The sequence below is a fragment of the Triplophysa rosa genome, linkage group LG16 (assembly GCF_024868665.1).
Source record: "Triplophysa rosa linkage group LG16, Trosa_1v2, whole genome shotgun sequence".
Classification (NCBI taxonomy): Eukaryota; Metazoa; Chordata; class Actinopteri; order Cypriniformes; family Nemacheilidae; genus Triplophysa; species Triplophysa rosa.
In genome coordinates this window covers 5,956,978-5,984,266 of record NC_079905.1, presented here as the reverse complement: position 1 = coordinate 5,984,266, position 27,289 = coordinate 5,956,978, and the positions used below count along the sequence as shown (strand labels likewise).

The 27,289-nt window shown below is 39.9% G+C and overlaps 2 protein-coding genes across 4 annotated transcripts in view; both read left to right on the top strand.

The window, feature by feature from the left end:
- atp9b (ATPase phospholipid transporting 9B) overlaps nucleotides 1–5,502 on the top strand; it is a 39,431-nt gene extending 33,929 nt beyond the window's left edge. For 2 of the 3 annotated variants that reach the window (XM_057355000.1, XM_057355002.1), the window contains exons 29-30: nucleotides 1,353–1,385; nucleotides 1,653–5,502. In XM_057355000.1, coding sequence (XP_057210983.1) covers nucleotides 1,353–1,385; nucleotides 1,653–1,789 — 170 coding nt within the window. In that variant the 3' untranslated portion in view covers nucleotides 1,790–5,502. The remainder of the gene's footprint in view (nucleotides 1–1,352; nucleotides 1,386–1,652) is intronic. The other variant, XM_057355001.1, reaches the window with a different exon arrangement.
- Nucleotides 5,503–9,412: 3,910 nt separating this feature from the next.
- nfatc1 (nuclear factor of activated T cells 1) overlaps nucleotides 9,413–27,289 on the top strand; it is a 36,732-nt gene continuing 18,855 nt past the window's right edge. The window contains exons 1-6 of the mRNA XM_057354872.1: nucleotides 9,413–9,737; nucleotides 11,477–12,503; nucleotides 12,635–12,794; nucleotides 16,045–16,247; nucleotides 17,431–17,603; nucleotides 18,313–18,453. Coding sequence (XP_057210855.1) covers nucleotides 9,719–9,737; nucleotides 11,477–12,503; nucleotides 12,635–12,794; nucleotides 16,045–16,247; nucleotides 17,431–17,603; nucleotides 18,313–18,453 — 1,723 coding nt within the window. The 5' untranslated portion in view covers nucleotides 9,413–9,718. The remainder of the gene's footprint in view (nucleotides 9,738–11,476; nucleotides 12,504–12,634; nucleotides 12,795–16,044; nucleotides 16,248–17,430; nucleotides 17,604–18,312; nucleotides 18,454–27,289) is intronic.

Below are 27,289 nucleotides of genomic sequence, written 5' to 3'. Positions count from 1 at the left end.
TTTACTCACCCTTATGTCATTCCCAAGCATGTATGAATTTCTTTCTTCTGCAAAACACAAATGTTTATATTTTGAGCAACGCTAGTAACCAAGCAACACAGGCCTTCATTGACTTCCATTGTATGGTAACAAAACCACTGAAACATTTCTCAAAATATCTTTTTTGTATTCCACTGTATTGAGTCATAAACAGATTTTGAATGACATGAGGGTAAATAAATAATGACTGATTTTTTGCCTCTTTCTCACCATCTCGGTTTGTAACAAAACTGCAGATTCCTTTAAAGGAGTAGTTAGCTTTAAAATAAAAATATCATGATAATTCACTCAACCACATGTCATACTTGTCAGTGTTTTTAATTATTCTGTCGAAAACAAATTGAGGCTTTTGAGGAAAGGTTTACAGTAGGGATACACCGATGTATCTGTCACCGATATCAATCGGCCGATATTGGATTAGTTTAACACCATCGGCAATAGCATGAAAAAGGCAGATACCGATGGTTTATTAATTAACTGCATGGAGGCAATGAGTTGCATGTCTGAATAAGCCAATGTTTTTCTCTGAGCAAAATAATAAAGTAGCAACAGCACAGACTTTAAGTTTATTAAAGAAATGTTCAATGTTAAGTCAAAACAGAAACAGAAAACAGTTGCAGAAAAAATAGCTAGTATTGTAAAGTACTATGCAATTGACCAATATCGGTATCGGACGATAGTTGTGTGTTAAAATCTGTATCGTATCAGTGCATCCCTAGTTTCCAGGGTTCTTATCCATATAATGCACTTAAACGGGATGCTGTAGGTTAAGGTCCCAATTTCAGTTTCATCGCAGCTTCAAAAGGCTCTGCACGACACCAGCCGATGAATAAGGGTGTTGTTTCGCTAGACAACACTCTTATTCATCAGCTGGTGTCGTTTAGAGCCTTTTTTGTTTTTGACAGAAGAAATAAACACGCGAACAGTTTGTGTGACATGTCGGTGAGTGAATTATCATGCAATTTTAATTTTATAGTGAACTACTCCTTTAAAATTGCAGGTTGCTCAATTGATTTTTGTCTGTTTTTTAACCAAAAAAGGTCATGCATGGTAGATTCAAACACACAGGCGATAATCTATTGACATTTATTTATGTAATCTGCTGTTTTGCTTTTTGGCCAGTTTTCCCTTAGCTGTGATCATACAGAAGAAGGTCAAATAAATGAAAATATGCTCTGTAACAGATGACCTATAGCCTCTGGTTTTAATGTTCTACCCAAACATTCATCACTACAGCCTTGTGCGGTGTAACCTCAATTTTAAAGCTCTTTGTTCTGTCTTCTTTCTCCACCTGTTTTGTGACTGTGCCTCAGGCATAGGTCGTGTGACCTTAGGAGCTTTCCTGGGTAGGTTTGTCTTCTTCCTGTGTTCCCTTTGTCATCTCACCGGTTGTCATTTCCTGTTTTCACACATGACTCTGTTCTCCTCCCTTGGGCTTTACTCTCACAGCCCCTGGATGAGACAGAGCCCGTTCGAATGTGCCATGACCCTGCGATCGCTCATGAAACGTTCCATCAGTGCAGTGCATCTACTTCACCCACAACCTGATCGTCCTCAAAAATCACGATTCTTATCCTGACATCTTTTCTTGATTATTTTCGTCTTATCTCTAGATCTTTCGTTCATCACGACGCGGGTGTTCTTATGGAAGGTGTGCGTCATCACGCTGGTCAGCTGTCTGCCTCTCTACATCATCAAATATCTGAAGCGGAAGTTCTCGCCTCCCAGTTACTCCAAACTCTCCTCTTAAACTTTCCAGTATTCACACGGTGCCAAAAGGCATGTGATTGCATTTATAAGCACAGGTCATGGCTACATCAAACTCTTTAGAACAGAAATGATGCTCGGCTTCGTAACGCTGGGTGTGATGTAACCTCTCAGTCATGAAGTGTTATATCTGCTTGATGATGCTGTTTATATTTGCTTATGAATGCTAATTTCATGGCATGATGTGGTGCATATATGTATGACTACTATGTATATTTCTGTACAAAGATGCTGCAGAGGGGGATAGTTTAGAGGAAGTTGGTGAGTAGTATTGAGTACTTGAAAAGCACAAAAAACACCCAAGATGAAAGAGAAAACAACCAGATAGTTGTTGTGGGGACACACTGGAATGACGGGCTTATTGTGAATAATTCACACAGAAATGAAAATCCTCACATGCAGAATTTTCACTTTGTGGTGAACCATCCCTTTAAATGAAGGCTAATATTTTTTATTGATTGATTTTAATATTTTTATGAACGAGATCAAGTGAATTTTCGATTATTCACTTCATTCATTATTCACTAGTGTTGTTGTGTATGATCGCACCCGTCAGCACTTTCTTCATTTTTGGGCACTTATTTTGTATTAAAGAGATGGGTGGGGGTGTGGCTTTATAAATAGCCATGTTGTGATTGGAGGGCTGATCTTGCGTTAATGTCGCGTACTGAAGTTGAGTTTGGACAGCTCTGCAGATCGTTGTGTAACTGTAACAACACAGTATTTGTTCTGCGAACAATCGACTCTTAGCTTTGACCTCTAAATGTATTATCATGACATTTGACTTGTCAAATTTGTAACCATTTGATACAGTGAGCTATTTCATATTTTTAAGTGGTAAATTGAACGATGCGTGATATGTTAATGATTGTTTCATCAGTTACGTTGTAACTCTGCGTTAGACTGTCGCATCTTCAACGCATTCATGTGAATCAGCGCATGAATGTAGTATTTTCGGTGGATTGCTGTTATATATTATTGACTTTTATAAGATCGCAAATAGTGTTTGTTTAATACATAAACATGTACAAAGCTGCTTATGCTGCAATTTTTGGAATACTGATATGGATGTATGGCATTCATTTGCCAGTTTTGTCATAGCCGATTCAAGACGACAATTTCATTTATATAGACAATGACACCCTACAATCAAAAATTATTTTGGCGGTCACAATTGACGTACAGAAAAACTGCGCTGCACTATTTCCCCCCAGTAACTGTACTGACGCCTGAAGCTGGGTTTATAATGTACAAGATCATTTGCCTTACCTTTATAAAGCAGTCAGCTGGTATGAGGAATGAGTTTTATCATTCACATTTTTTTCTATACTGTGTTGGTGTGTGTATTTACAATACTGAACGAGACAATGCCAGGCACATACGTCACACATGCTGTTATTTTCTTTCAGCTTATAACTGGGTTTATTTTCTTGTGAAAAAAAGTTGAGTTGTTCTCAACTCAGGAAAATAACCAACTACATTTTTCATGTACTGTATATAAAAGCTTAAATTAACCCTGTGAGAGTCTAACAACAATAGCTTATTTATTTTTGTGTTTAGTTATTAATTGTGCACTCTTTTTCTACTATAATATTACTTATATGTGATCTTTTGGTAGTATTGTTACTGCGGCTGACCACTGCTTATACTCTAAATGTTATCAGCATTACAGTTTCAGCAGTATCATTTTAATAATCTTGATGTTTAATTAAAAAGCAATATGTTTCCAGATGGTCTGGAAAGAGGTGTGAATATTTTTGTTTTACAGGTTGGTGAAGGCATAATGTGTGCGGCAATTTCTGGAAATATGGACAATTGTTGTCCATAGAAAATGCTGTGTTTAATACTTTGAGAGAGTACTGATTTTGCCCTGTCCCACCAAAATGTTTGGCATCTGTTCAATTGGTATTCAGTTCATTGTAGTAACCAGTATTTTTTAGTAAATCATTTTATTCCCAATCATTTTATATTAAGCTACCACACATTTTATTCTGTTACCTGCAGCATGCCCATTACAACATTTAATTTTTAAGGTTACTAAACATAATTTAAAACGGTCTAAAACTCAATTAAAAATAAATAGGAAAACAAAGCGTAAAGTCTAATATTTAGCTTGACATTCTAAAATAGATGACCATCATCCCCTTTCAAAATGATGCTGGCAACTACGTGACTACTAGAATACATTGAAGGGCACACATCGTGATGAGTAGTATCATGTTAGTATTGCTTATAACCACTAGAGGGCGGCATTTGCACAGCATTTCCCATTCCTTAAACCAATACTCTGGGTAAAATGTATCTACATGTAAAACTATGGTTGCTTATCAAAAATAAGCTGTCAGACTCTTATGGTTTTAAAAACACTGACTAAAGGTCGATCTTTGGTCGATGGTTTTTAATCATTTATGTAATTTGCAATTATTGTTCCAGTTGAAATTGTATGCTGCTTAAACTCTGTATTTTTATTTGCTTTGCTTTAGTTTTTGCTCTCTGCTTGTTCACTCTCAGCAGACTGTAAAGTATATGATAACATTAATAATTTGCACCAATACAAATCATAAAAGGATTTCGGAAAACTGCATCAACCATTATTGTAATTTTTTTTAAGAAATTATATTGACGTTCACAAGGGCGTGTAGTAAGGGATTTTACCCATAGCTGTACACTTCAAGTTCAAAGTTTAGGCACACTTAACTGATTTAAGTCCAAAAAAACTAACGGTCCGAGTTAATTCATTAATTTATTAGCTAAACTAAAATAATGTAATATATAATGTTATTCTTTTTAAGATAGATAAATTGCACCAGGGAGATACAGCTGTACATTTAATGGGGGCTATTCTGCAGAAGCTAAAAATAAGAACAACATGAACTAACAATAGTCGGATTCAATCTTTTTGTGATTGCATGATTGCTCTTCATTCATTTCATAGAAAATATTACTCTTATTTTACAATGTAGAAAATAATAAATCAGAATTAAGCTGGTGTGTCCAAAGTTTTGGCTGGTAATGTACTGAAAAATCACCCTTAAAAAAACATTTGCAGAGATTTGTTATCGACCCCCTCCCCCCTCATCTTTCTCCACCCGTCCTCACCCACACATGCTGCACAGATCAGGAAATGTGTGTTTTACAGAGACCCTGTGCTTGATGTGATGGTCCACTGGCCCCGGCGTGCCAGGAAGTGTCTTTTATCTTATCTCCTTTTCTCTCTGCCTCCCTTCCCCTTTTTCTCTCTATCGCTCCATCTACCTTTGTACGTCAAAAAATGCTCCCTGGCCTTATAAACAGATAAAAGCACAATCCTGCATTGTCAGCGATGGCTTAAAACGACTGTAATGTTCAGCACGTGCCCTATAGGGCCTCCGCCCTTTGATGTGTTTGTACGCCAGACATGTTGCAGAGATTGTAGGGCATTTCTGTTTTTTTATCGGCCACATGTTGTGCACAACACGCGTCATACTGTTTTTCTACCATCTCAAGTGTATCTGTTTTTCCAAAGCATTGTGTTTCCTGTAGGTGGACACAGATTGGGATACGCCCTTAGCTAAGCACTTTCTTACTGTAGATTAAAAATGTTCAGCTGTCCACTTCAGCAGTTTTTTTATCATCCTATATGTCCTTCAACAAGGTTCGTATGAATTCAGCATACAAGAATACTTATGTTTGTATTAGATGATCAACATTATATTAAATGTGACTGTGAAAACCAGGCTAAAGTCTCCAAATTTTGAAATAATGTGCATCAAAGTTTGATTTCATTTATAAATTTCACTATGATTTTAATCTTTGACATGCCCTTATGCCCTGTGTTTTCACAGACAGAGTCACAAACTTTAAAATAATCAGTTTAAATTCAGTCTCACAGACAAGTATATGGAAAACATATATAAGTCCACAAAAACCTATGAACTTGGAAAAACTGTAATGATAGGCACTAATTATATTTTGGGGATATTTACAGTATAGGTACATTTATTTTTATTGTCTATCTGCATATCATTATTTTAATTTAGTTTAGTAAAATGTAGGAGTGTCAAAATATACGAACTTTGAAATTAATAACAATTCGTATTGATGTTGTGTTAATACTACTCAAATTATAATATTGTTAAAAAATCCGGTATCTGGTTGATGCTTTGACATAGTAGATAGTAATTTGTCACCTGTTTTGCATTAGTGTAAAAACCACAATGCACTTGTATTTCAATTGTGATCCAATGGTCAACAACAGAAAAAAAACAAAATAATTAAAATAAAAGATGACTTTTTAACAAATAATGTATATTAATATTATCATTAATTATTTTGTTAATGTTAATCGTACTGAAAATCATATATGGTGACAGCAATTAGTACATTTAAGCAACAAGTATTTTTGTAAATGTTAGACAAAACATGAATTACTAGAGAAACGCTACAAATGTTTTTCCAAAAGTTGTTTGTTGATTATTTTTGCTCAATTTCAAGTCAAGTCATATCAGACAATTCCAGGATAATTCATTTTCATGGGCATCGCATGCTCAGTAATGCTGTTAAAAATCGATTAACAGCTGCTCAACTCGCTGTGTTGTGGATTTGTCACTGTTGTGTCTGGGCCCCGCAGTGGAGGTCCGCGCGGAGGGTCTGTGTTTGCTCACTCAGCCTGTGGGAGCCCATGAAATCCCTCCCTGCTGGAACCCATCCACGGTTGCTCGGCAACAGCCTTACACAACAGGAAACAGACTTGGGGATTCCGTCACTGCACCGAGTCAAAGAGAGCATTCAGTGGAGACAGGAAGCCCCAAGGTACGGCAGGGGACAGGTCTATAACCAAGGCCATCGTCGTGTAAATACCACCCCAAATTGCTTTTGCTGCTTCTACTTTAAGCTTTTTTATGTTCATCAGTTTACTTTTAAATGTGGTCTAGATTTTATGACCTGGAGTCATCAGGCACGTCGTAAAATAGCTAAAATAACATATTTGATTACAATCCCATTGTGTGTGAAAAAGTAAAAACAGTCTTTCCTGTTCTTCATTATCTTGATACTTTGTGTAGCTTTTAACCTGCCTGGCATGGTCAGATCACAGCATGATGCTCATTTTGCTTGCTTCTGAAGTCTTCTGAAATTCACCGTTTGTATCCAAACCCTAGAATCTGACCTGTTTTATCTATCACGGGAGAAACTTGAGGTCTTTTCCAGACCACCAGCATCAGCGTCATTCCCGGTATACTCACCCACAAACCTGCCGGCCAGACAGAGCAGTCACTTGTAAGAAGAGGTGAGTGGACCTATGACATCAGTGACTCCCCCTCTGTGGACCAATCACGGCACAGATAGAGGAAGAGTCGGGGCAGATGATGGGTCAATGTGGTTTGGGTTTATTTTAGCCATTTTTAAACGCTGACACATCATTAGTGATGCACATGCATGTTATGATTCATGCCATTGTTATTAGTGTACATGCTTTTTTTAAACCGTCTCCGAGACAGGCATTCAACATCTGTGCCATTACTTACGCACACGTTTCTCGAGTTACATAGTGCCAAGTCTTCGCTGGATGCAGTATGCCATGCTTTCATATATCTATCATTGCGTCATAACGTATCGCTGCTCATGTATCCTGTTTGGAAATGTAATTTGTCATTTGTTTTTTCCTTATACAGTAAAAGCATCATTCGTTTGACCTAACTGTATCCATGTTTGGACCTTGCATGAGGTTACCTTAACAGGCTTTCTATTTTTATCATTAATGATTATAGCTATCAAATCATCAGTCGATCACTGGAACCACGGCATTGCAGACACCTGCCACTACATGGATATGGCAGCTGATGAGGTGACTTTAGACAAAAAAGGATATAAATAATTTCTCAGAATACTGTAACGTGAGCAAATCAGGTGACCTTAAATTAACTAAATGTACCAATCAAGCATGGATTGCTTAAAATACCCTCTAAGCACGCGTATGGTAGTTAATCATACATCTTGTAGTCATGTACACAGCAGAAAGTCCTTGCAGAGACATATTGAAATTCACCAGCTTTTGGCATGTAACCCAAAATGCAAACTCGTAGCAAACAACATTTCCGGAACCATCCGGTCGGCACTTAAAAACTCCTGCCCTAGCAACGGGCAGGCAGAGTGGAAAAACCACAGGCCAACTGACGTACAACTAGGTGCATGTCAATCAGCACAGTTAGCTCTATTTATTACTTTCAGGTTGGAAGCCGTGTTTACAGCCTTTGCACATAGCCGGGGAGGGCAGGGAGGCCGAGGCCCCGCCCAACACCCCCCACCTCCCCCCCAGAGCCCACTTAGGTCCCCAACCACAGGGTGAGAGCTTTCCATGAGGTCAAACAAATACATTTGACCCATAGAACAACAGGAGAGAGCGAATAGTAAGACTAAAGGCACAATTACCATGTTCCCATGATGAAAGAAACAGCTTGTGTTTCATAAGTGCACTCATTCCTGATGAAATTATGGATCATCCTGAGTATGCGGGTGGAAGGTTATTTGGCTCCCTTTTGTTATTTGATGAGATAAATTCTTAGTGGGGGCAAACACCGCGCGCGCGGCTACTTCAAAACATGCTCGAGTCATTAGAGAGGCTGCACAACTGCATTAAATAAGACATGAATAATGATGAGATAAGTTACTGTAGATATGCAGTTATAATTTATATGTATATAATGCAATTGTCTTGTATTATAATGTATTCTTTTTTAACATCCTAGGCATTCGGCCAGTAAGGATGAACATTTTTAAAAGCTGTATTTTAAAACTATTGAAATAACTTTTATGGTATGTGTCTTCATCATTTACATCCAAAAATAAACCTACATTGAGAAAATGTACAGTATGACAGCTGCATTTGCATGCTGGGCTTATATGTTAAGCATAAACGTATTCAGTATTACCAGTTTCATTTAGCATAGCCTATATGGCCAAAAACGGTTTTTTTTCTGGGGGCTGTGACTTATGCGTACTTGAATGACGAGAAAATGACGAGAAACAATGATGAATGCGGTGCTCGTAACCGTAATTTTGCTCATTCTTGCTTTTTCACCAATGCAAATGTTTGCCAACATTTCTTGGCTTTAAAGGTCCCTGGTAATTTCGACGACACGGCGAATCGCGCCCTTCTGGAAATCTGTCAAAAGCGGAATCACAGCCAGCCGAGCTGCCAACAACGTCTTGTGATTTTCAGATCCCGTTGCGCTGCGATGTCCTAAATAAAACAACTACTGGATGTCTGTTTATTCAGTCCGTATCAGTTGCTACGCGATGAGAGACATCTCACAGAGGCGCCATTCGTTGCCATTACCAACACAATGGAAATTAACATGATAATGGCTTCTCTAATCGACTTGTTTGAGTTTGAGTTCCCGCCATTTCCTGCGCGCGCGCGCATGCGCAGACGCCGGATCTTTCGCCCCGCGGTTTCAGCTGCTCCACATCTGGAAATGTTGAGAGGAGAGAATCCCTCTCCTCTGCTGCTGAGCTGGAGACGTGGTGCCTGCGTCACACCACGGAGGGCGGGACTTCACGGAGGTGTTTCCCGGCTTTATATAGACACAGATAGACCTTTCCATCGCAAAGCAGTGCGTCACCAGAACCCCTGGAAACTAACATGCAAATCCAGAATAAAAATACTACGAGTTAGAGAAATTGTATTAATATATGAATAATCTTCCTTTTTGCGTTGTTATTGCATGCGCCTTACGAGTTACCCTTTGAAACCATTCGCGATTTTAAATTATCTGTGCAGTGTCTGGAATACACATTTGTTGCGGTTGAAGTAAACACATTTCTATCAAAGTCGACATTATATTGGGAACTAAAACGCTATTCGGGACACAGTCGTGCGTTTAGAGAAAGTGCGTTGAACTTGGTGGCAGAGTTCACCCGACACTCCGACAGCATGAAGTCCGCAGATGAAGGTAACGCATTCTCTACGTTTTATGTATGAAGAATGACTGCATGTGCTCGGTCATCACTGTTGATAGCTGTTCCGTTCATTTACGCATTTATTTGCTTGTGATTTTACCTGTCGTCATGATAAACGAGAATAAATGACTGCTATGCGATCGCACCTATCATTCTTCTCTTAGTAACCTACAGAAATAGCTTCAGTTGATTTATTTTAAATAGCGAACTCTTTTGAACTCCCCTAACTGAATTGTGGTTATTCAGTCATTTGATTTAAAATAAAATAAGCATTTTTCCTAAAAGAGACTTCTGAAAGTATTGGTGGGCGTGACGAAGCCGCAGGGAGGCTGTAAGATCGTCGTTTAGCACCATTTAAGTATTTCACAAGAAAACTTGTCAGAGTTCATAGCTTATAATGACAAACCTAAAAATAACATTGACTAATAGTTCTTATGACTACAGTTTTAGTAATCAGTACGCCTTTTTAAAAACGTCATTTATCGTTGTTGGTATACCAGACTCGTATTCCTTATTAAAACTAATCAAGGTTTAACTATAGTATTTTATTTGTATGTATTAAGTATTATATATTTATTTAATAAAACCACGGTAACCACAAATTTACTATGGTCTTACCACAATAACCAGTTTAATGGTTAGGCTACTAAGCTTTTACTATATTAAAACCATAATCTTTCATAAGGGTTGTGGTTTGCATTGAAAAAAATCTAATATGCCATTAAGTATCTTCAAAAGCGATGCATTCATCATTAGTATGGTAATAAATAAAGGATGCAGCATGTGGTCTGTGCTGTCACGTTTTCAAGTATTCTGTGGGCGTGGCCTCACAGAAGCGACTCCGCCCATTTTTATCATCTTCTGAAATAGAGTGAAATCGTTACAGATTTTTACTGCAGTCGGAGCCAATGGCAATTTTGAGTCAGTTTGGACTAACTTACATTACATATATTTCCAGCAGGTTCGACTGGCAGACTGCAGTGACTCACTCAACTGCCCATTTTTCCTTTTTTGCAAAGATCACTTCTAGTTCTCATTAAAATAACGCATCTTTCAATATTGCAATTCTGTTATCAATAAAGTATGGCTTGACGGCAAAGTTCACATGCAGACAAAACTTTAATAGATGACTGCATATAAGATGACGTACGAATACTGCTTCAAAAATGATTTAAAAGTTTATGGATAAGCTACAAAGTGCCCTTAAAATCTTCAAGTGGCAGTGATTCAACCTCTTCTATCCAGGAGGCTATAATTATTATCTTTTAGCGTTTTAGTTCTCTTCTTATTTTTCTTTTTTATTGGGGGAGTGGTAGACAAGACATTTTTTGTTAGTCTCTTTGCGTGTCACTAAAACGTTGCACTGCACTCTAATGTTAACATATGCATTGCATACAAGCAAATGTTTGCCCTTGTGTTTAGATGAAGATTGCTTATGTGTATTGGTTTTCCGTCTGGTTTTGTCATCAGGAAGATATTTTTAACGCTTTGTTATTTTTGGCCTGGTATTTGTGTATCACTCACCTTGCTTCCTCTGCAGAGGTTGTGGCTTTTAGCCGCTAAGGTTCTTAACTCACAGTTAGGTATAGATGAATGTCTTTTTTTACAGTCCCCCAATCAAATGGCTCTTTATAAATTAAATTATGTATTAGATATGTATATTTGTAATAGCAGCAATCTTTACAATCTTCACAAAGTCATTCTAAACCCTCTGTCCCATTTCACCTTACAGATGCGTACAGTTACGGCCAAAACACCAGCATCTCCCTGTCTCAGAGCAACCCGTGCCCACCCTCCCAGTACCACAATCTCCAAAGCAGCTCTTCCATGTCAATATCCATCAGTCAGCCATCGTCTTTTCCTCCCCATGACGACATGAGCACAGTGGGCTACTTCCAAACATCTGGGCCTCGGTCTAACGGAGCACCTACGCTGGAGAGTCCTCGCATTGAGATCACAGCCTATGGGCAGTTCCCAGAGGACGAAGTGGAGGAGAACAGCATCCCTGTTGCCAAGCGAGTCAATTCCATTGTGACATTAACATTGCCCTGCATCGATGGTTATCGTGACCCCAGTTGCCTCAGCCCGGCGAGCAGCGTGTCCTCCCGTAGCTGCCACTCGGACGCATCATCGTACGAGTCAGGCTTCTCATACAACTACGACAACTCGCCGCAAAACTCCCCCTGGCAGAGTCCCTGCGTCTCCCCTAAAGGTTCGTTGCAGTCTTGCACCCTAAGTGCTTCTCCAAGACATTCTCCGTCTGGTTCTCCCCGCACCAGTATCACTGACGATAGTTGGATGGGCCCTCGAGGATCGCGACCAAATTCCCCTTGTGGTGGTAAAAGGAAGTACAGCTTTAACGGCGGTCAGTCGCACAAGTACCATCCATACTCACCAAACCAATCACCGGGGCTGTCGCCTCAAACTTCTCCCCGTCTTAGCGTGACAGAGGACACCTGGCTGCCCAACACCAATCAATACACCAACTCCGCCATCGTGGCTGCCATTAACGCCCTCACCACCGATGGATTAGCAGAACTTGGGGAAGGGATCCCTTTGAAGGCCCGGAAGACCAGTCTGGAGCACAACGCCTCAATGAACCTGAAAGTGGAACCAGGTGGAGAGGAGACCGGATCTCTGGAGCTTTGCCAGGACGAATTCTCCTCAGCCCGTCTGCCCTTCAAAAAAGAAACGTATTGTAGTGGCTTCTTGGACGTTCCCCAACACCCATATTGGTCCAAGCCAAAGCCTTACATGAGGTATATGTTTGAGCTGTAAAAGACAGTTTATGTTAAAATATTATTTGTATTATTGATTGAAATGAGTGTTGTTGTCATTTCTTCTTTTGTCTTGCTAACCAAAGTTTCTTTTTCTCACCTTTTTCCTGAAGTCCATCTTTGCCTGCTCTCGACTGGCAGTTGCCTTCTAGTTCAGGACCCTACAGTCTACAGATTGAAGTTCAACCCAAATCTCATCATCGTGCTCACTATGAGACTGAGGGCAGCAGAGGCGCTGTGAAAGCACTAGCAGGGGGACATCCAGTGGTCCAGGTATGTATTCATAATCTCTAAGAGATGATAGGGTTTCTTAACGTGAAAGCAAACAATTATAACACACCTACTGGAGAGGTGGTTACATCAAGTTGCTCTTTAAAGGTCCAATGTATTATTTTTTGGCAGATCTTTTGACCAAAATGCAATATAATATACATAACTATGTCTTCAGAGGTGTATAAAGACCTTACATTACATACGTTATGTTTGTATTTTCTTAGGATGAGCTATTTCTATCTACATACACCTCAGGTCCCCTTGCATGGAATTCACCGTGTTGTTTCTACAGTAGCCCTAAACGGACAAACTGCTCTACAGAGCGTATTTCGTAAATACATCTCCTTCGGCAAAGATGCGAAAACGTGACGACACCTTAGTTCTGTGTCAGCCGCCGTAGTGCTTTGAAAGGGAGAGGTGGAGTGTGCCGTTTGTTGCAATTCGCAACCTCACCGATAGATGTCGCTAAATTTTCATACACTGGACCTTTAAATGGACAAGCATTCAAGTAAACAATGGGGTAAATGTACTATGTGTATAAATTCATCCTTTTATTCTATATCTGACATGCAAAGCGAAAATCCTCAAAGAATAGACTTATTTTGAACCAAAAAGCTGTATACTCCACATCCTGCAACATCATCTTCCTGTCTTTTCTCTCTGTAATTGTTTGTTTATTTTCATAGCTGACTGTAGGTCAAAGGAAATTTCCTTATATTGGTTTTCTCACTAGTCATGATGAGAGACCGTCCTTCTTGTTGGTTATACCGACACGTGCAAACTTGGGAACATGAGCGAACAACTTCTGATATTTTACAAGTCCGCAGTGTCTTAATGTCAGGCCGTTACAGTCAGCAGACACTGGTGACTCACACACCTCATTTGCTTTTGTAGCTGAATCATGGCTATCCGCTGCAGTTGCAAATCGTCTTTAATGGCTTGAGGAGTTCGCAAATGTTGTATCTGAAAAAGCCTGTGGTTGGATGTGACTCTTGGGCTTTTCGAACCACAGACTCTGAAGGCTCTTTTATAAAACTTGCCATAGAAGTCTGAAAACACTGAAGGATTGGTTCACCCAAAAATGAAAACAGAAAGAAAGATAACTGAATGAATATCTAGTTTGGGAATTAAGCACAGTGGTAGTATATTATCACTTAATATCACCAAGACAGGCAATAGGTTTTTTTTGGTAAATAAAGATTCAAGATTTTTATTACATTTCCATTTCTGGGTGAAATGATCATCAACAGTCAGAGTTAAAAATATTGTAGATAAGCGTTTCCCAGTCCTTCCCAATGGACCCCAAATTTGCTCATTTTTGATGTCTCCCTCCTAATAACACACCCATTTTAGGCCTTAATATACTCTACCAACAAGCTGGTGTGTTAAATCAGGTGTAGAAGATTAGAAAGACTTTTGTTTAGGGTCTTTCAGGAACCAGTTTTCTAGTCACCCGGTGAGCTCAGCATCATGGTGTCTGGGTACTTTAATTCAACCTAATGAGGTGCTAATGATTCTGAACACGTGGCTCTGCGCATCTCCCGTCTGAGAAAACACGACCCTCTCGCCCTCGTTTTTTCAAATTCATTGCAGTTTCCGGCCTAGCGCACAGACCGTCTTTTGTTTAGCGAAAGGTCCTGGTGCTGCGCTGACATCATGTGCAACAGCATCGTGTGGAGGCGTCCAATCTCTGCCGCGCACATTTCTGGCAGGCGAGTTTGGAGGGGAGGGTTCGAATGAAGCTTGTCCCATCCTGTAAAACATCAGATTAGAGATTGTAAACATCTTTTTAGTACTAAAGATTCTTGTGGGGAGATCTTCACTGAGTTAGTTTGAGTTTCTATACTTTGACTCACATGTAGTCTTTCATGCCCACATCTCTCTCTTTGTTACTTCACTTGGATTTGGTGGTTTCTGGTGGTCAGGATTTTTGTACCGAGACTGCTGGAGCCCCATCTTTCTTTTTCCCTCCCCCCCTCCCCGCTCTGGTGGTTTCTGTCATTTTTTGTATCCTGGATGCAGTTTGACCACATGCGCCATCGGACCGCCGGCATACGTGAGTGCGTAGCCTCTGAAGTAAGCCTGCCGCACCACAGCTATGCGCTTCCACGTCTGCGTTTAAGTCTCTCGGGATGTAAACTGCTCAGAACAGCTCTGTCAACAAAAATCAGCGCTGTAACTGGAAGAAGTGACGAAATCCCTAAATATAGGTTTGTGCTTCCACATTTGCAACATTCAGAGTAGTTTCTCTCATTGGCCATCTGCGATGATATTTCTTTTTCATTCAGCACTTGTAGTTGAAATTTTCATTAAGGCATTTTTGTGACCCAACACAATTCGAAGAACAGATCGTCTTGCTCAATATCACATGAGACACAACCTTTTCCAGTAAGAATTTGCTCACCGTATCTGGCCTCCTTCAGAGACGTCCGTGTAAATAGTCTACTCTGGTTTTTTTTCTCAACTTGTTTCCCTCATCTACCACAGATGTGCCACGGAGGTTGAGGGCTTGAGTGGGTGAGAAGTGACCGGCAGAACTCAGAGGTGCAGACTTACGGCTCTGAACTCCGTGCCATGGGCGGAAAGAGTCTTGGCATTCCTCTAGTGGGTGATAATGTAATGAAGAGGGGGAGGCCGTGCGGACCGCTCAGTGCTGCTCTGTGCTCTTTGGCCTGTGCACTCCCTACTGCCTGAATAAACACAAATGCCAGGCTCAAACGTATCCACTTAAATAAATATACAGGCTTGTCCAACCCTTTCACCACAGATGCTGACCACCCTCCTTGAAGATCTCTATGGATCGGCCGTGTTTATAGGGATAGTTCACCCAAAAACGAAAATTCTGTCATGTATTCACCCTCATGTCATTCAGAACTTTAATATGACTCCTTTATCTGTGAAACAGAAATTTGGCGGTGGGTTTGTGTCCGTACAATTCAAGGGTCACAAAAGTCAAGGGGGCCCAAATTCTTTGGTCATCACCAACATTCTTCAAAATATCTTTTGGCATGAGCGTGAGTAAATAATGAAAAAGTTTTCAATATTTGCCGAACTATTCAAACAGATGTTGCTGTAGCTTGGTTTAGCATTGCATTAGCAGGACAAAGGTTGTGGGTTCGAATCCCAGCTTTATACCTTGAATGTATTGAAAGTGGATGAAAGCATCTGGCTAACGCCTGAAAGCAAATATAAACAACTCTTTCAGCTGTGAAATCCTCCTTCCGTCTAAATGAGCCTATATGTCTTTCAGCTTCACGGCTACATGGAGAGTGAGCCTTTGACCCTGCAGCTGTTTATCGGGACGGCAGATGACCGTCTTCTGCGGCCTCACGCCTTCTACCAGGTTCACAGAATAACCGGAAAGACCGTGTCCACCCCGAGCCACGAGGTCATGCAGTCCAACACCAAAGTCCTGGAGATTCCTCTGCTGCCCGAGAGCAACATGAGGGCCATGTGAGTATTCCCTATGCATCTCTAAAAAAACAGAGGTACGTGATAGTTTACACCACCGGCCGTGGTGAAAGCAATTGCTATGCAGAAGTCTGTATTTGTGTGTGCACGGAGTCCCGCCGCACCAGGTCTCCCTCATATGAGCTCCAGGGCTCGTGTTACAGGAGGCCCCTGGTCGCGTGGAGCTCGTAATGGGGCGCGGGGGTCTGTTCTGTGAGCCAGGCAGTAGTGGTCTTACCAGCTCAGCACTTTCTTCACCGCTCTGTAATGGATGTAACATTTTACTTAAGAGAAAAACAAACCCAAACCCCTGTGGATCCCGTTTCTGAGGAACATTTCCACTTTGTCACGTTTCAGTAGCGCAGCCAGAAAATGGTCGAGCTCATGTGTCAGTGCGGCAGGGGCGATTTGTTGTGAAGTATTTTATACCACTTTCTTTGATATAGAAGCGATTTGATTATTATTTTTTTTGTTTGTTTTGCCGTGTATACAGTTTTGTTCGGACTGCCAGTCCTAGAAGTGGGAAGCAGGCTGCTTTACTCGCCGGCTGCCTAGTTTCGCACATTATAAAGGGAGTATATTGTAAAAGTCGTGATGAATTACAACCAAAACTGTGTATCAGGTGGCTCTGTTCGTAAACACTTAGAACACGATGTGCTCTGCCTCACCACATACACGACATGTGGGAATGTTATATGTGATATTCCAGGGTCTGTGCTGGGTTGGCAGGTAATTCGTAATCGTAATTATTTCTCCAGTTTTTAGACTTCCTGTTTTCGCCAGAGTAAAGCTTCAAGGTTCATTTGGCTCAGATGGATTGCACGCAGATAATAAAGGGTATGCCCTTAAATGCCTCTTCAGTGAGGTGCAAAACTTTGACAAGTTTTAAATATGTAAATATGTCAGCCTTTTGGAATATGAAGTAAACGTTTTATGGATTTAGCAATGGCTTTATGGATTTACTTTGCCAATTCAGAACTATAAATTGGAAGGGTAAAAAAGGGCATTCATTTACGTGGGATAGAATTAGAGTCCAATTTAGTCAAAAACAGTCAATAAATGAAACTTGTACTCTGTTCTAAGATAATGTTTATTATCTTAACAGCCGTCCAACAATATTAACCACATATTTTTGTACCTCTGAGACGTACCTTCATCAGACGTTTAACTTCATTCTTAACCACAGAATCGACTGCGCTGGAATTCTCAAGCTGCGAAACTCAGACATCGAACTCCGGAAGGGAGAGACGGACATCGGACGGAAGAACACGCGTGTGAGGATGGTTTACCGTGTTCATATCAACCAACCCAACGGCAGGACTGTGTCCTTACAGGTGGCATCCAACCCCATCGAGTGCTGTGAGTTCAAGCTCGTGGTCTTACCATGCGATCTCAGAGCAAACATTTTTTATTCTTGACAGTGGGCCTAGATTGTCCTGATGGATTGAATCAGTGTTTCTGCTCATATAAATGAATTGTTTGGCTTCAGTAATTGCTGTGGCGAATCAAAGGCTATGATGTAATAAGACTGGAAAGAAAGTAATAAAATGTGTGCGATTTTTGGCGTATAGCCATTTAAAAGCCAAACACACATGAGGCATGTGAAGCATATATCAGAGGCCTCTGCATGAGGTGTCGTCTCTGCATGTTTTAGAGAGAAAAACTAGAATACTTTAGTGTAATTGATGTTTAATGTTCAGATAATTTTGCCAGAAACGGCGTATCCAGTTTATTATTTAAAAATATGTTATTTACACAGAAAGGTCTGAAAGGCTGAGAAATGCTTTGAATCATTACAGATATTCTCAGCAGAACGGTGTAATTCAAATGTTTGGTAAATCCTTCTTTTACTCAAACATTTTTGTTATATTCTTTAAATACAGAATCCTAAATACTGCTTCATTTGATTTCCCAAATTTGGTTTTTGTATCCAACTGTACATTCAGATGAATTTAGTTATACTCTGTTAAAACAGTATTAACATTACGCATTATGTATTAAGAGATTTGACAGGTTTTGCACATTTTGCTCACTCTCTCTTTCTGTCTGTCTCTCTCTCCTCCTGCAGCCCAGCGCTCGGCACAGGAGCTGCCCCTCGTGGATAAACAGAGCATGGAAAGCTGTGGTGCCTCTGGAGGGGAACAGATCCTTCTCAGCGGACACAACTTCCAGCCCGACTCCAAGGTGGTGTTTGTGGAGAGAGCACAAGGTAGAAGACACGCTTGGAGTTGTGTGTGTTTGAATGAGCAGCAGAAATTGTTTTGAAATTGCCTTTCTTTTGGAAGTTTTCTGAAGTTAAAGCTATTGGGACAACGGCTGAATCCCAGATGCTAGATGGTAAAATACATACTTTCATGTATTAAAGAGATTGTTGACCCAGTTCTGTCATCATTCATTCATCCTCATGTCATTTAAAACGTGTGTATGTATGATATCTTGAGAAATGCCTCAAGTTTTGTGTTCATGCAATGGAAGTCAATGGGGACCAGTGTTGTTTGGTTACCAACGATCCTCAAAATATCTTCTTTTGATTTTTGCAGAAGAAAGAATGTCATGTCATTTGGAATGACATAGGGATGAATGGTGAAGGGATTTTCAGATTTCAGTGAACCATTCCCTTTCAGTGAGCGTGTACTGGTAGCGTATACAGCGTATACAGTATTGGTTCATAATATTATTATAGGACATCACCGATCACAAAACTGGTTTCTCTTGCATACTGCAGGGGATTGTATGCAATAATATGCTGGCTACTTTTGGAATTTTGCTTTTTATATACTGTAATTTTCTATCCACGTATTCTATTCTAGCGTACTGTATAGTGGGGATAGTATATAAACTAAGAGGCAGAGACTGTGTAGCTGCATTTAAATGTGCCATGAATAATGTCTTGGCCAATAATGTCACCAAACCAAATTGCAAAAATATCGATTGTTTCCTAAATTTCTTTCATTTGTCTATATTGCAGTATTAGCCTGCTTAGACTATTATTAAAATCTAGTTTTGGTGCTATTAGTTGTGCAGAAATGATACATTTGACCTTTAAAGGTGTATAATTTGTGACACTGAAAACCAGGCTAAAGTCTCAAAATCTAATGCTGAGAATTTTTGACATTTACTTAATACTCAATATTAGGGATGTCAAGGTTTTTACAGACTTGGTCACAGTTTTTAGTATTTTAACAGCACCACAGTATTTTAAAATGGTTCAAGTTGTCTCTGCATATTAATATACGTTTTTTTGACCTTCTAAAAATAAAACACTTCAACTTTAACATTTTCTTCCAAAGAAAAAACGGTATGTAGTATGCAGAATTAATTTCAACCACCTCCTCCATTTCTTTTCCAGTTTCTGACATGGACCGCAGTAGCTTGTCAAGTTAACAATGATCACATGTTTAGACATAAGAGCATGTACAGTTTAAAGTGAAAGGCCCATAGAAAGTGCACAGGATACATATGAATATAAAAAAAGTTCTACTTTGTCGTGTAGTCACATTGCAGTCTTGAGAAATGTGAATCGATGCCCAGTTTCTTCTCCAAAACCAACCTACCACTCCGTCCGTCCCTCCTCCTTCCCCTCTCTTCCGTCAAAATATCACTCCTTATGCCAGAGTGCCACATGTGGAGCACATTAATGCGCTGTATTTTTAACCCAACAGATTTACATTTCCAGAACTTTCCATTGCCTGTGCTGCCCAGGAATGGAGCCCAAATAGAGAACGTGCAGTCTGGGCTGTCCCTCGTGTCTGGGCGTTTGTTTTGATTTTTTGTCTGTCTTTATTCAGGTTTTTTCTGCCTCTTTTCCATACGGAAAATAGAAGCAGTAGCTCTCTGCTGTTGATACCCAAGATTTACAAACAGTTATTTCCTTGATGAGTTTGTCAAAAAGAAAAGAAAAAAGACAAGGCCAAGGCTGAGCGGTGTAAACACGCTTGATGTTTGGCAGCCTGTGATAGAAAGCCAGAGGAAATGGGTTTATTGTTGTATCTGTGAGGAAAGATGTATGGACAGATGCTCAGACAGACAAATAGTTTAATAAAATCACCCTAAATTACTTTGGATATAAGCGTCAGCTAAATGTGAAAATTTTTAAATTAACTTTTATGTCTCCTGTTCAAAAGTCCAGTCTTTGTAGTTACATACAGTATAGTGTGTAGCTGAATGACGCTACAGATATTTTACATTTCATTTTTTGTAAGTGACAGCATCACCAACATGCGGTCAGACATTTTTGGTGTGTTTGCGCATACATGTTTGTGTGTATTTTTGTGTTTCTGATAGATAAAGAGGGCATGTGTGTGCTTGCCGACTCAAGGGTGTGTGCTCTTGTTTTTGAGAAGGGTTTCCCCATGTCTGGCATCCGTTGTGGATTCTTGGGCACTCCTCGCACGGAAACACCCCTGAGCCAGCCCACCGTTGGCTTTCTCTCCTTCTCTCTTTCTCGCTGTCCACTTTGCTAAAGACAAATCTTTTCCACTATCATTTTTCATGAGCTCAGTCACATGCCCTTGCCTTATTGCCCCATAACTTATTCCTCTATATTTGCATTTAACATCATCTATAAAATATTGGCCTTTTCAAAATTGGAAAACAGTCTTTTTTCAGCAAGGCAAAGATGAAAGTCTCTATTTGGATTGTGATGTCTTCACATCCTCGTCTAAGTTATGCATATGCATATAAAATTCATATTTATTTGATCTGAATCATGATTTCTATTGACAAGGTGTTGTAAACACGAGTTGAAATGTTCAAGTGCCGTGTAGCCGATCTCTGAGGGTTAAAGCTCAGCGGGAAGGCTTGTTTTTGTTATGAGTAAAGTGGGGGCTCCCACAACGTGACTCACACACAGGGAATCCCTCTCTCGTTTTCTCTCCGTGTGTCTTTCTGACCATTGTTTCCTCCAAGCTGCAACGTGACTTCATGCTCTCTTTTCCCATCTGTAGCTGGAGCGTGTCTTAAATGGAAAAATCATAAAAAGAATCTAATTTGCAAGAGAAGTTCAAAAAGAGGTTGAGGGAAAACACTTTTAAAACTGACCAGAGAGAAGGTTTGACTAGAATACACATTTAAAACTCATCAGAATGAAGCAGAATAGAATAGAATAGAATAGAATAGAATAGAAATTCTTTCAATATTTATTCACCCTCATGTTGTTCAAAACCTGTATATGACTAAAATATATTTTGTGTTTTGTGCTCATATAATGGTAGTCAATGGGGTCCAATGTTGTTTGGTTGTCTACATTCTTCAAAATATCATCTTTAAGAAAGTCATACAGATTCGAAATGACATGGGGGTGAGAAAATGGTGAAAGCATCTAAGATAATGTTGCCTTACAGTTCTAGTTGTAAGTTCAATCCACACAAGGACTAAATGTCATCTTTTGATACAAAGAGCAAAGCATTTTCTCGTGTCATTTCTGTGCCAAAGAGAAAGTCAAAAATATTTTTTCAAAATTTCTAAACATTGTTGCACATTCAGACTTAAAAATGAAGGTGCTTCAGGATGCCATGGAAGAACCTTTTTTGTAAATGGTTCCATAAAGAACCTTTAATATCCAAAGAACCTTTCTGTTTCATAATACGTTCTTTATGGTAAAAAAGGGTCTTCGGATAATAAAAAGGTAAGAAAGAGATGGTTCTTTAAAGAACCTTTGACTGAATGGTTCTTTGTGGAAGCAAAAATGGTTCTTCTATGGCATCGTGAAGAACCTTTTAAGCACCTTTATTTTTAAGAGTGTTGGTCATTGAAACAGTGGTCACATTGGTCTGAAGCTTAAGCTATTAGAAACAGAAGAGAACACTTAAACAAACAAAACAATGTTTTAAAAGTGGCACAATATTTACACAAAATGCCGCAATCTCTGCATATTAAGCTTAGATCTGAGAAATTATCATCATTGTCTATTTTTATTTTTTGGCCTTTGCATCTTTATATAGATAGGACAGTGGAGAATGAGACAGTGGAAATGATGGGATGAGAGAAACAGGTGTCGGGAAAGGACCATGAGCTGGGACTCAAACTCGGGTCGCCCGAAATGCTGCTGCACAACATGTCGACACACAGTCCACTGGACCACTGGTGCCAACCTGAGAAATGATTTTAACATTGAAAACATTTACACACCTCACTCTCTGTGTGTCTGTTGAAATGATCCTTCCATAGTCATCTGTGAATAATGTGTGTGTTGCCGAGTTGTAAGTTCAAGCCTCAATCTTTTAGACATCACACATAATCAGATATTTGCGATGACTAAAGATAAGGCATTTCTCATTTTCTTCCCCTGTAGACGTGGAAGGAGAGATCGCTTAACTCTTAGCTTCGTTAAGTTGGCATCCTCAGATGACTATGAAGTTGATATTTTTGGACGGCTCGTGGTGCGAGAGGCGAAGTAACGTGTTGACTTTGTATGCAAATTCGTAACAACAGAACATAATGATGTTTTCATTCCCTTTGCTTTACTTTGGCCGGACATGTGATCTATGGTGATTGCTTTTAAAATCTCACGTTTTTCCATTGACTGGAAAAGCCTGCGTGTGTGTTTGGCCCAGATGTGTTACAGTTAATATGTGTGCGTGGGTGTGTTACGGAACAGTGGGGATTCCTAACAGAAGGAAAAATAGAGGGCAAAAAACAGCGAATGAAAAAGAAAGACAGACACAAAGAGTCTCCCTTATGAGACTGAAACGTTTTTACATCTGGACCCACTGGACTATACTGCCTGCTCAGCTGCGAAACCGGTTAAAATTCTTTTTCCCCTCTTTCTTTGTGCATTCATGGGTGTGTGTGCGTGCGCATACGATAATGCCGTCACAGACAGCGCTGTGTGACCTGGGGCATCTTATCCTTGCAGATTAGATTAGTTATCCAGGTGCTGTACAGACCTGTATGTATGTGTATGTGTATGTGTATGTGTATGTGTATGTGTATGAATGAGTCAGTCTTCATTAGCGCTGTTAGGTACAGATCCGTCTGCAGTCAGAGGTGGTTCCAGACTCTGCAGGTGAATATTGGACTTGACTTCATAAAAGCTTTCTGAACTGAAGTTTTTGCACTTAATCGGAAAGTGAACAGCCAGATGGTTACAACCTTCCCATGCTCCAGCCTCAGACTTACCTTAAATTATCTTATACATTTGAATTATATATCATTGTTGGATTGTGTTGTCGTTAAAGTTCGTGCAGGTAATGATTGTTAAGCAGTGAATTTGTACTGTAAAACTCTAATGACGATTGTTTAGATGCTACAAGTTGGTATATTTGAATATCGATATGATATTATTTATTCATTTATATTATTAAAGGCTTTGTCATGTTAAATCTACTTTAAAGGCCTCAAACTGCTCTTCTTGTGTGTTTGGATTGTTGTCAGGATGTTACTATGCATTTGCTGGTGTTCTTCTGAATGGATTTTATCATGTTTCTAACATGTTCTGGTTGGTTGCTAGGGTGTTTTCTCCCATTTATTGGGTAAAAACAATATATATTTCACCCTGGTGAAAAAACAACATAGAACCCTGCCCAAATCACCATATAAAATGTTATGGTGTATTGGATATAATGGGAATTGTATTGGTTTTAATGGAAACTATAATGGTGTCTAGTGAGTTGTTATCTGGTATATTAATCCTATAGGAATAATGCCCAAAACATACTAAAAAAAGGAATTTTGTAATGATTATAACGGCTCATGGTTCATAATCGTATTTTATAGAAACCGTATTTCTGTAATGGTTTCTACTGGGTCTCTATTGTTCTACTGGGTTTTTCAGCAAGGTAGTAGCCCACATTAAAAGAGCCCATGATATTCTTTGTGATACATTTTTGAGTCTTACGGTGCATTCAAGGTATACATTTTTGTATGTGGGTAGTTGACAAATACAACGTACATGTGTCCTATGGTGTGACAGCAAAAATTTAGAAAAATAACAATGAAGATAAATCTCTCTCATTAATGTAAAAAAATATATTCTTAACAGTTTGTTTTCTAAATTTTGCTATGTCACACCAAAAGACACATGTACGGTATATTTGTTAACTACCCATGTGCATTCCCTGTGTATCAAACTTATTGCCTTCACACTGCTATTGCAATGCTCCACCAGTTTAGCTACAGGAACATCTATACTCTGATATCGTAGCCCCCAGATATAGTCCCCCATTCAATATTATGTTTTGTTTTTTTGCACATTTTTAATCTGATTGCTTATAAAAGCATTAGCACACCTCTCCTCAACAAGCCATTTGAAGTAGCATTTGTGGTTTGTGTGTCAAAATGCAACACTTAGTGTTAGCGGTTCATACTGTAACGGCTTAGCAAGCCCCGCTTATAAGTTTGAAAGTTGTTTCTATGAGTCTTCGCTGTGAGACGAGCTAGTTCGAAGGCGCTTCGTGAATGAAAGTCTCACGTGGGAGTCCTTCTTTCACACTTCAGAACAATAACCTCCGTGTGAAGGAGCCCTGAGGTTTGGCTCTTCCTCAGCCCTCGGCAGCAATGGCGCACTCTCACAAACAAACCAATCACAGCCACAAGCCTCAGGGAATTCCTGTATTGTCTGCTCATTAAGAAGCAACAACACAAAAAAATATATTAGACATTTATAAACACACCATCCACAACAATGGCCTGGCATGGTTCGGCTCCTTTTATTGTTTTTCATTTGAACGCAATGAAAATGGATATTTTCGAGCACAGCAGCGTTTTAACGTGGCATAAAGAGGAGCAGCGCTCCTCGCCTGAAGACTCCACAGCTGCTGTTCATTAGCACGTTCTGGAAAACTGGCTCGCTTGAGCATCTGCAATTAGGGTCATCCCAGCCTCGCTCTCGTGCCATACGCCGATCCCTTTCGCCCGGAGGGGGGGGGTTGGCGGGCGGTGGGTGGGTTGGTGAGTTTGCTCTTCGATGCAGCTCAGGGAAGACAAGGGAATCTATTCAGAACGTCGAGGAGAGCAGGTCTGCGTTGCCGCATCTGTGGGTGTTTACAGTACAACAGTCTGAGGGAGGCTTTGGGCGCACACTGCCACCCAGCTCCCTGCCTGCTTCCCTAACCGCCTGGGGCACCAAGTTTTCTTTCTCTGCGGGCCACCCTAATCAACAACACAACAGGCCTTTTCATTCTGAGCTGAGGTGTGGGGGGGGGGTTGGCAAATCCGAACTGATCTAGGAACGGTCCTTCACTTTTGAGTTGAGGACATAGAGTTGTAATCTTTGGGTGTGGCGGGTAAGATCTGAGAAACAAGACATTGTTATTAGTGGTTCTTGCTCAGCATCCGTATATCAGTTGCTCATGCTTAGGGTTAGAGATTTGGAAAAAACCTGAACTCTTAAGTATTAAACTTATACACGTCTCTCATCGTTTGTGGTATGAAATCATTCTAGCTTTCTGGAGGATGTGCTATCGGTTTTCTAAGTGATTAGACTTTCACGATTTGCTTGGCAGAGGGAAAAATAGTAGAAAAACACATTAACGTATGATGTATCCAAGAAGTCAAAGCCATGTTTACTGAAGTAACCATAATATCATACCATTAAGAAAATTTACCACGTTTTTATAGTAAAAGTGTAGTAACCTTTGTTTTTTGGTGGATTGTTACCATTTGTATTACAAAGGTTTTACTACAAAATGACACGTCTAAACTATGGTTGCGGTAGTCCGACAATGGAAAATTTGTGGTTACCATGGTTTTGCTACAAAAATCATGGTTAAAACATGGTTAAGTGTATTCAACCATGGTTAAAGGGATAGTTCACCCAAATATGAAGATCCTGTCATCACTTACACACACTCTTGTCATTTCAAACCTGTTTGACTGTCTTTCTTTCTCAGAACACGGAAAAAGATATTTCGAAGAATGTTGGAAACCGAACAACGGCGGTACCAATTCACTTCTATTATACGGACACAACAGCAATGCAAGTCAATAGGTACCGCTGTTGAACATTCTTCAAAATATCTTCTTTTGTATTTTGCAGAAGGAAGAAAGTCAGACAGGTATGAGGATGAGTGAAATTTTCATTTTGGGGTGAACTATATAGAGATGTATAGTAAGAGATTTAGGCGTGACTAGGCCAGTGAGCAACTACCCAAAACACTTTAGCAACTTTAAGCAACATGCTAAAAAAATCTTAGCAACTGCATAGTTACACCTTGGCAACCGTTCACTCGTCCTTGCATCATGACGACAGGTTTTGTAGTGCCACTCGTGTTTTAATCAAAGAGGGTAAAAATGGATTTAGGATGTTTAAAATGTCATACCGACCCTTTCATCTCAAGTAAAATATCTCTGGATTTACGCTGGAAATGGACCCGTTTTCCTCTCTCCGAGTGACGTGACATGCTCAACGATTGAGTCCTAGGTTAGAGGATTTTCTGAGCACCTTATAATGATGTTGCAGAAGTACATGCCGTGCTCATCAATTCTCCAGCGCAGTCAGACCGGGCAGGTATTCCACTCATATGGTTCTCATGGAGCGGAGATGAGGGCTCTCTGACCACAGACTCCTGTGCTAGCACTTAAGGACGTCCCGCTGGAAGTATGGCTCCAAGAAAGGTTTCACCTCTGCAGTTCCAGAGACGAGAGAGAGCTCAAAATAAGGGCGGTCGGGGGGTGAGTGAGTGACTGGGCTGGAATGTGAAAAATAGATCGATAGTGTTCATTTACAGAAGTACTGGGGTTGAGAGTATAGGGCTGAGCAGGGATATTCAATATGTCTCGATATGTATATAATTGCTCTGAAATGGCTAATAAGGATTAGTTTTCTCAGTCAGAGTAACGAAAATACAGTCAAAATCGAATTTGAAATAATCAAGGTGTGTTTTCCACGCTGTGTTTTCACTAAATGAACGCACGGTAGAATTTCAATCATTTTCATTTAGATGAACAAATGCAACAATACACAATAAGTAAAGGAAATAAGTCAATATTTTGTTTCACGGGTGATTTGCAGATCCTACTTCCCCATTTTTGAAACTGCAGTTTAAACCACAGATGCTTTCAACAGATGTCGTTTATACTCACAAGTTTAAACATTAGAAAGCATG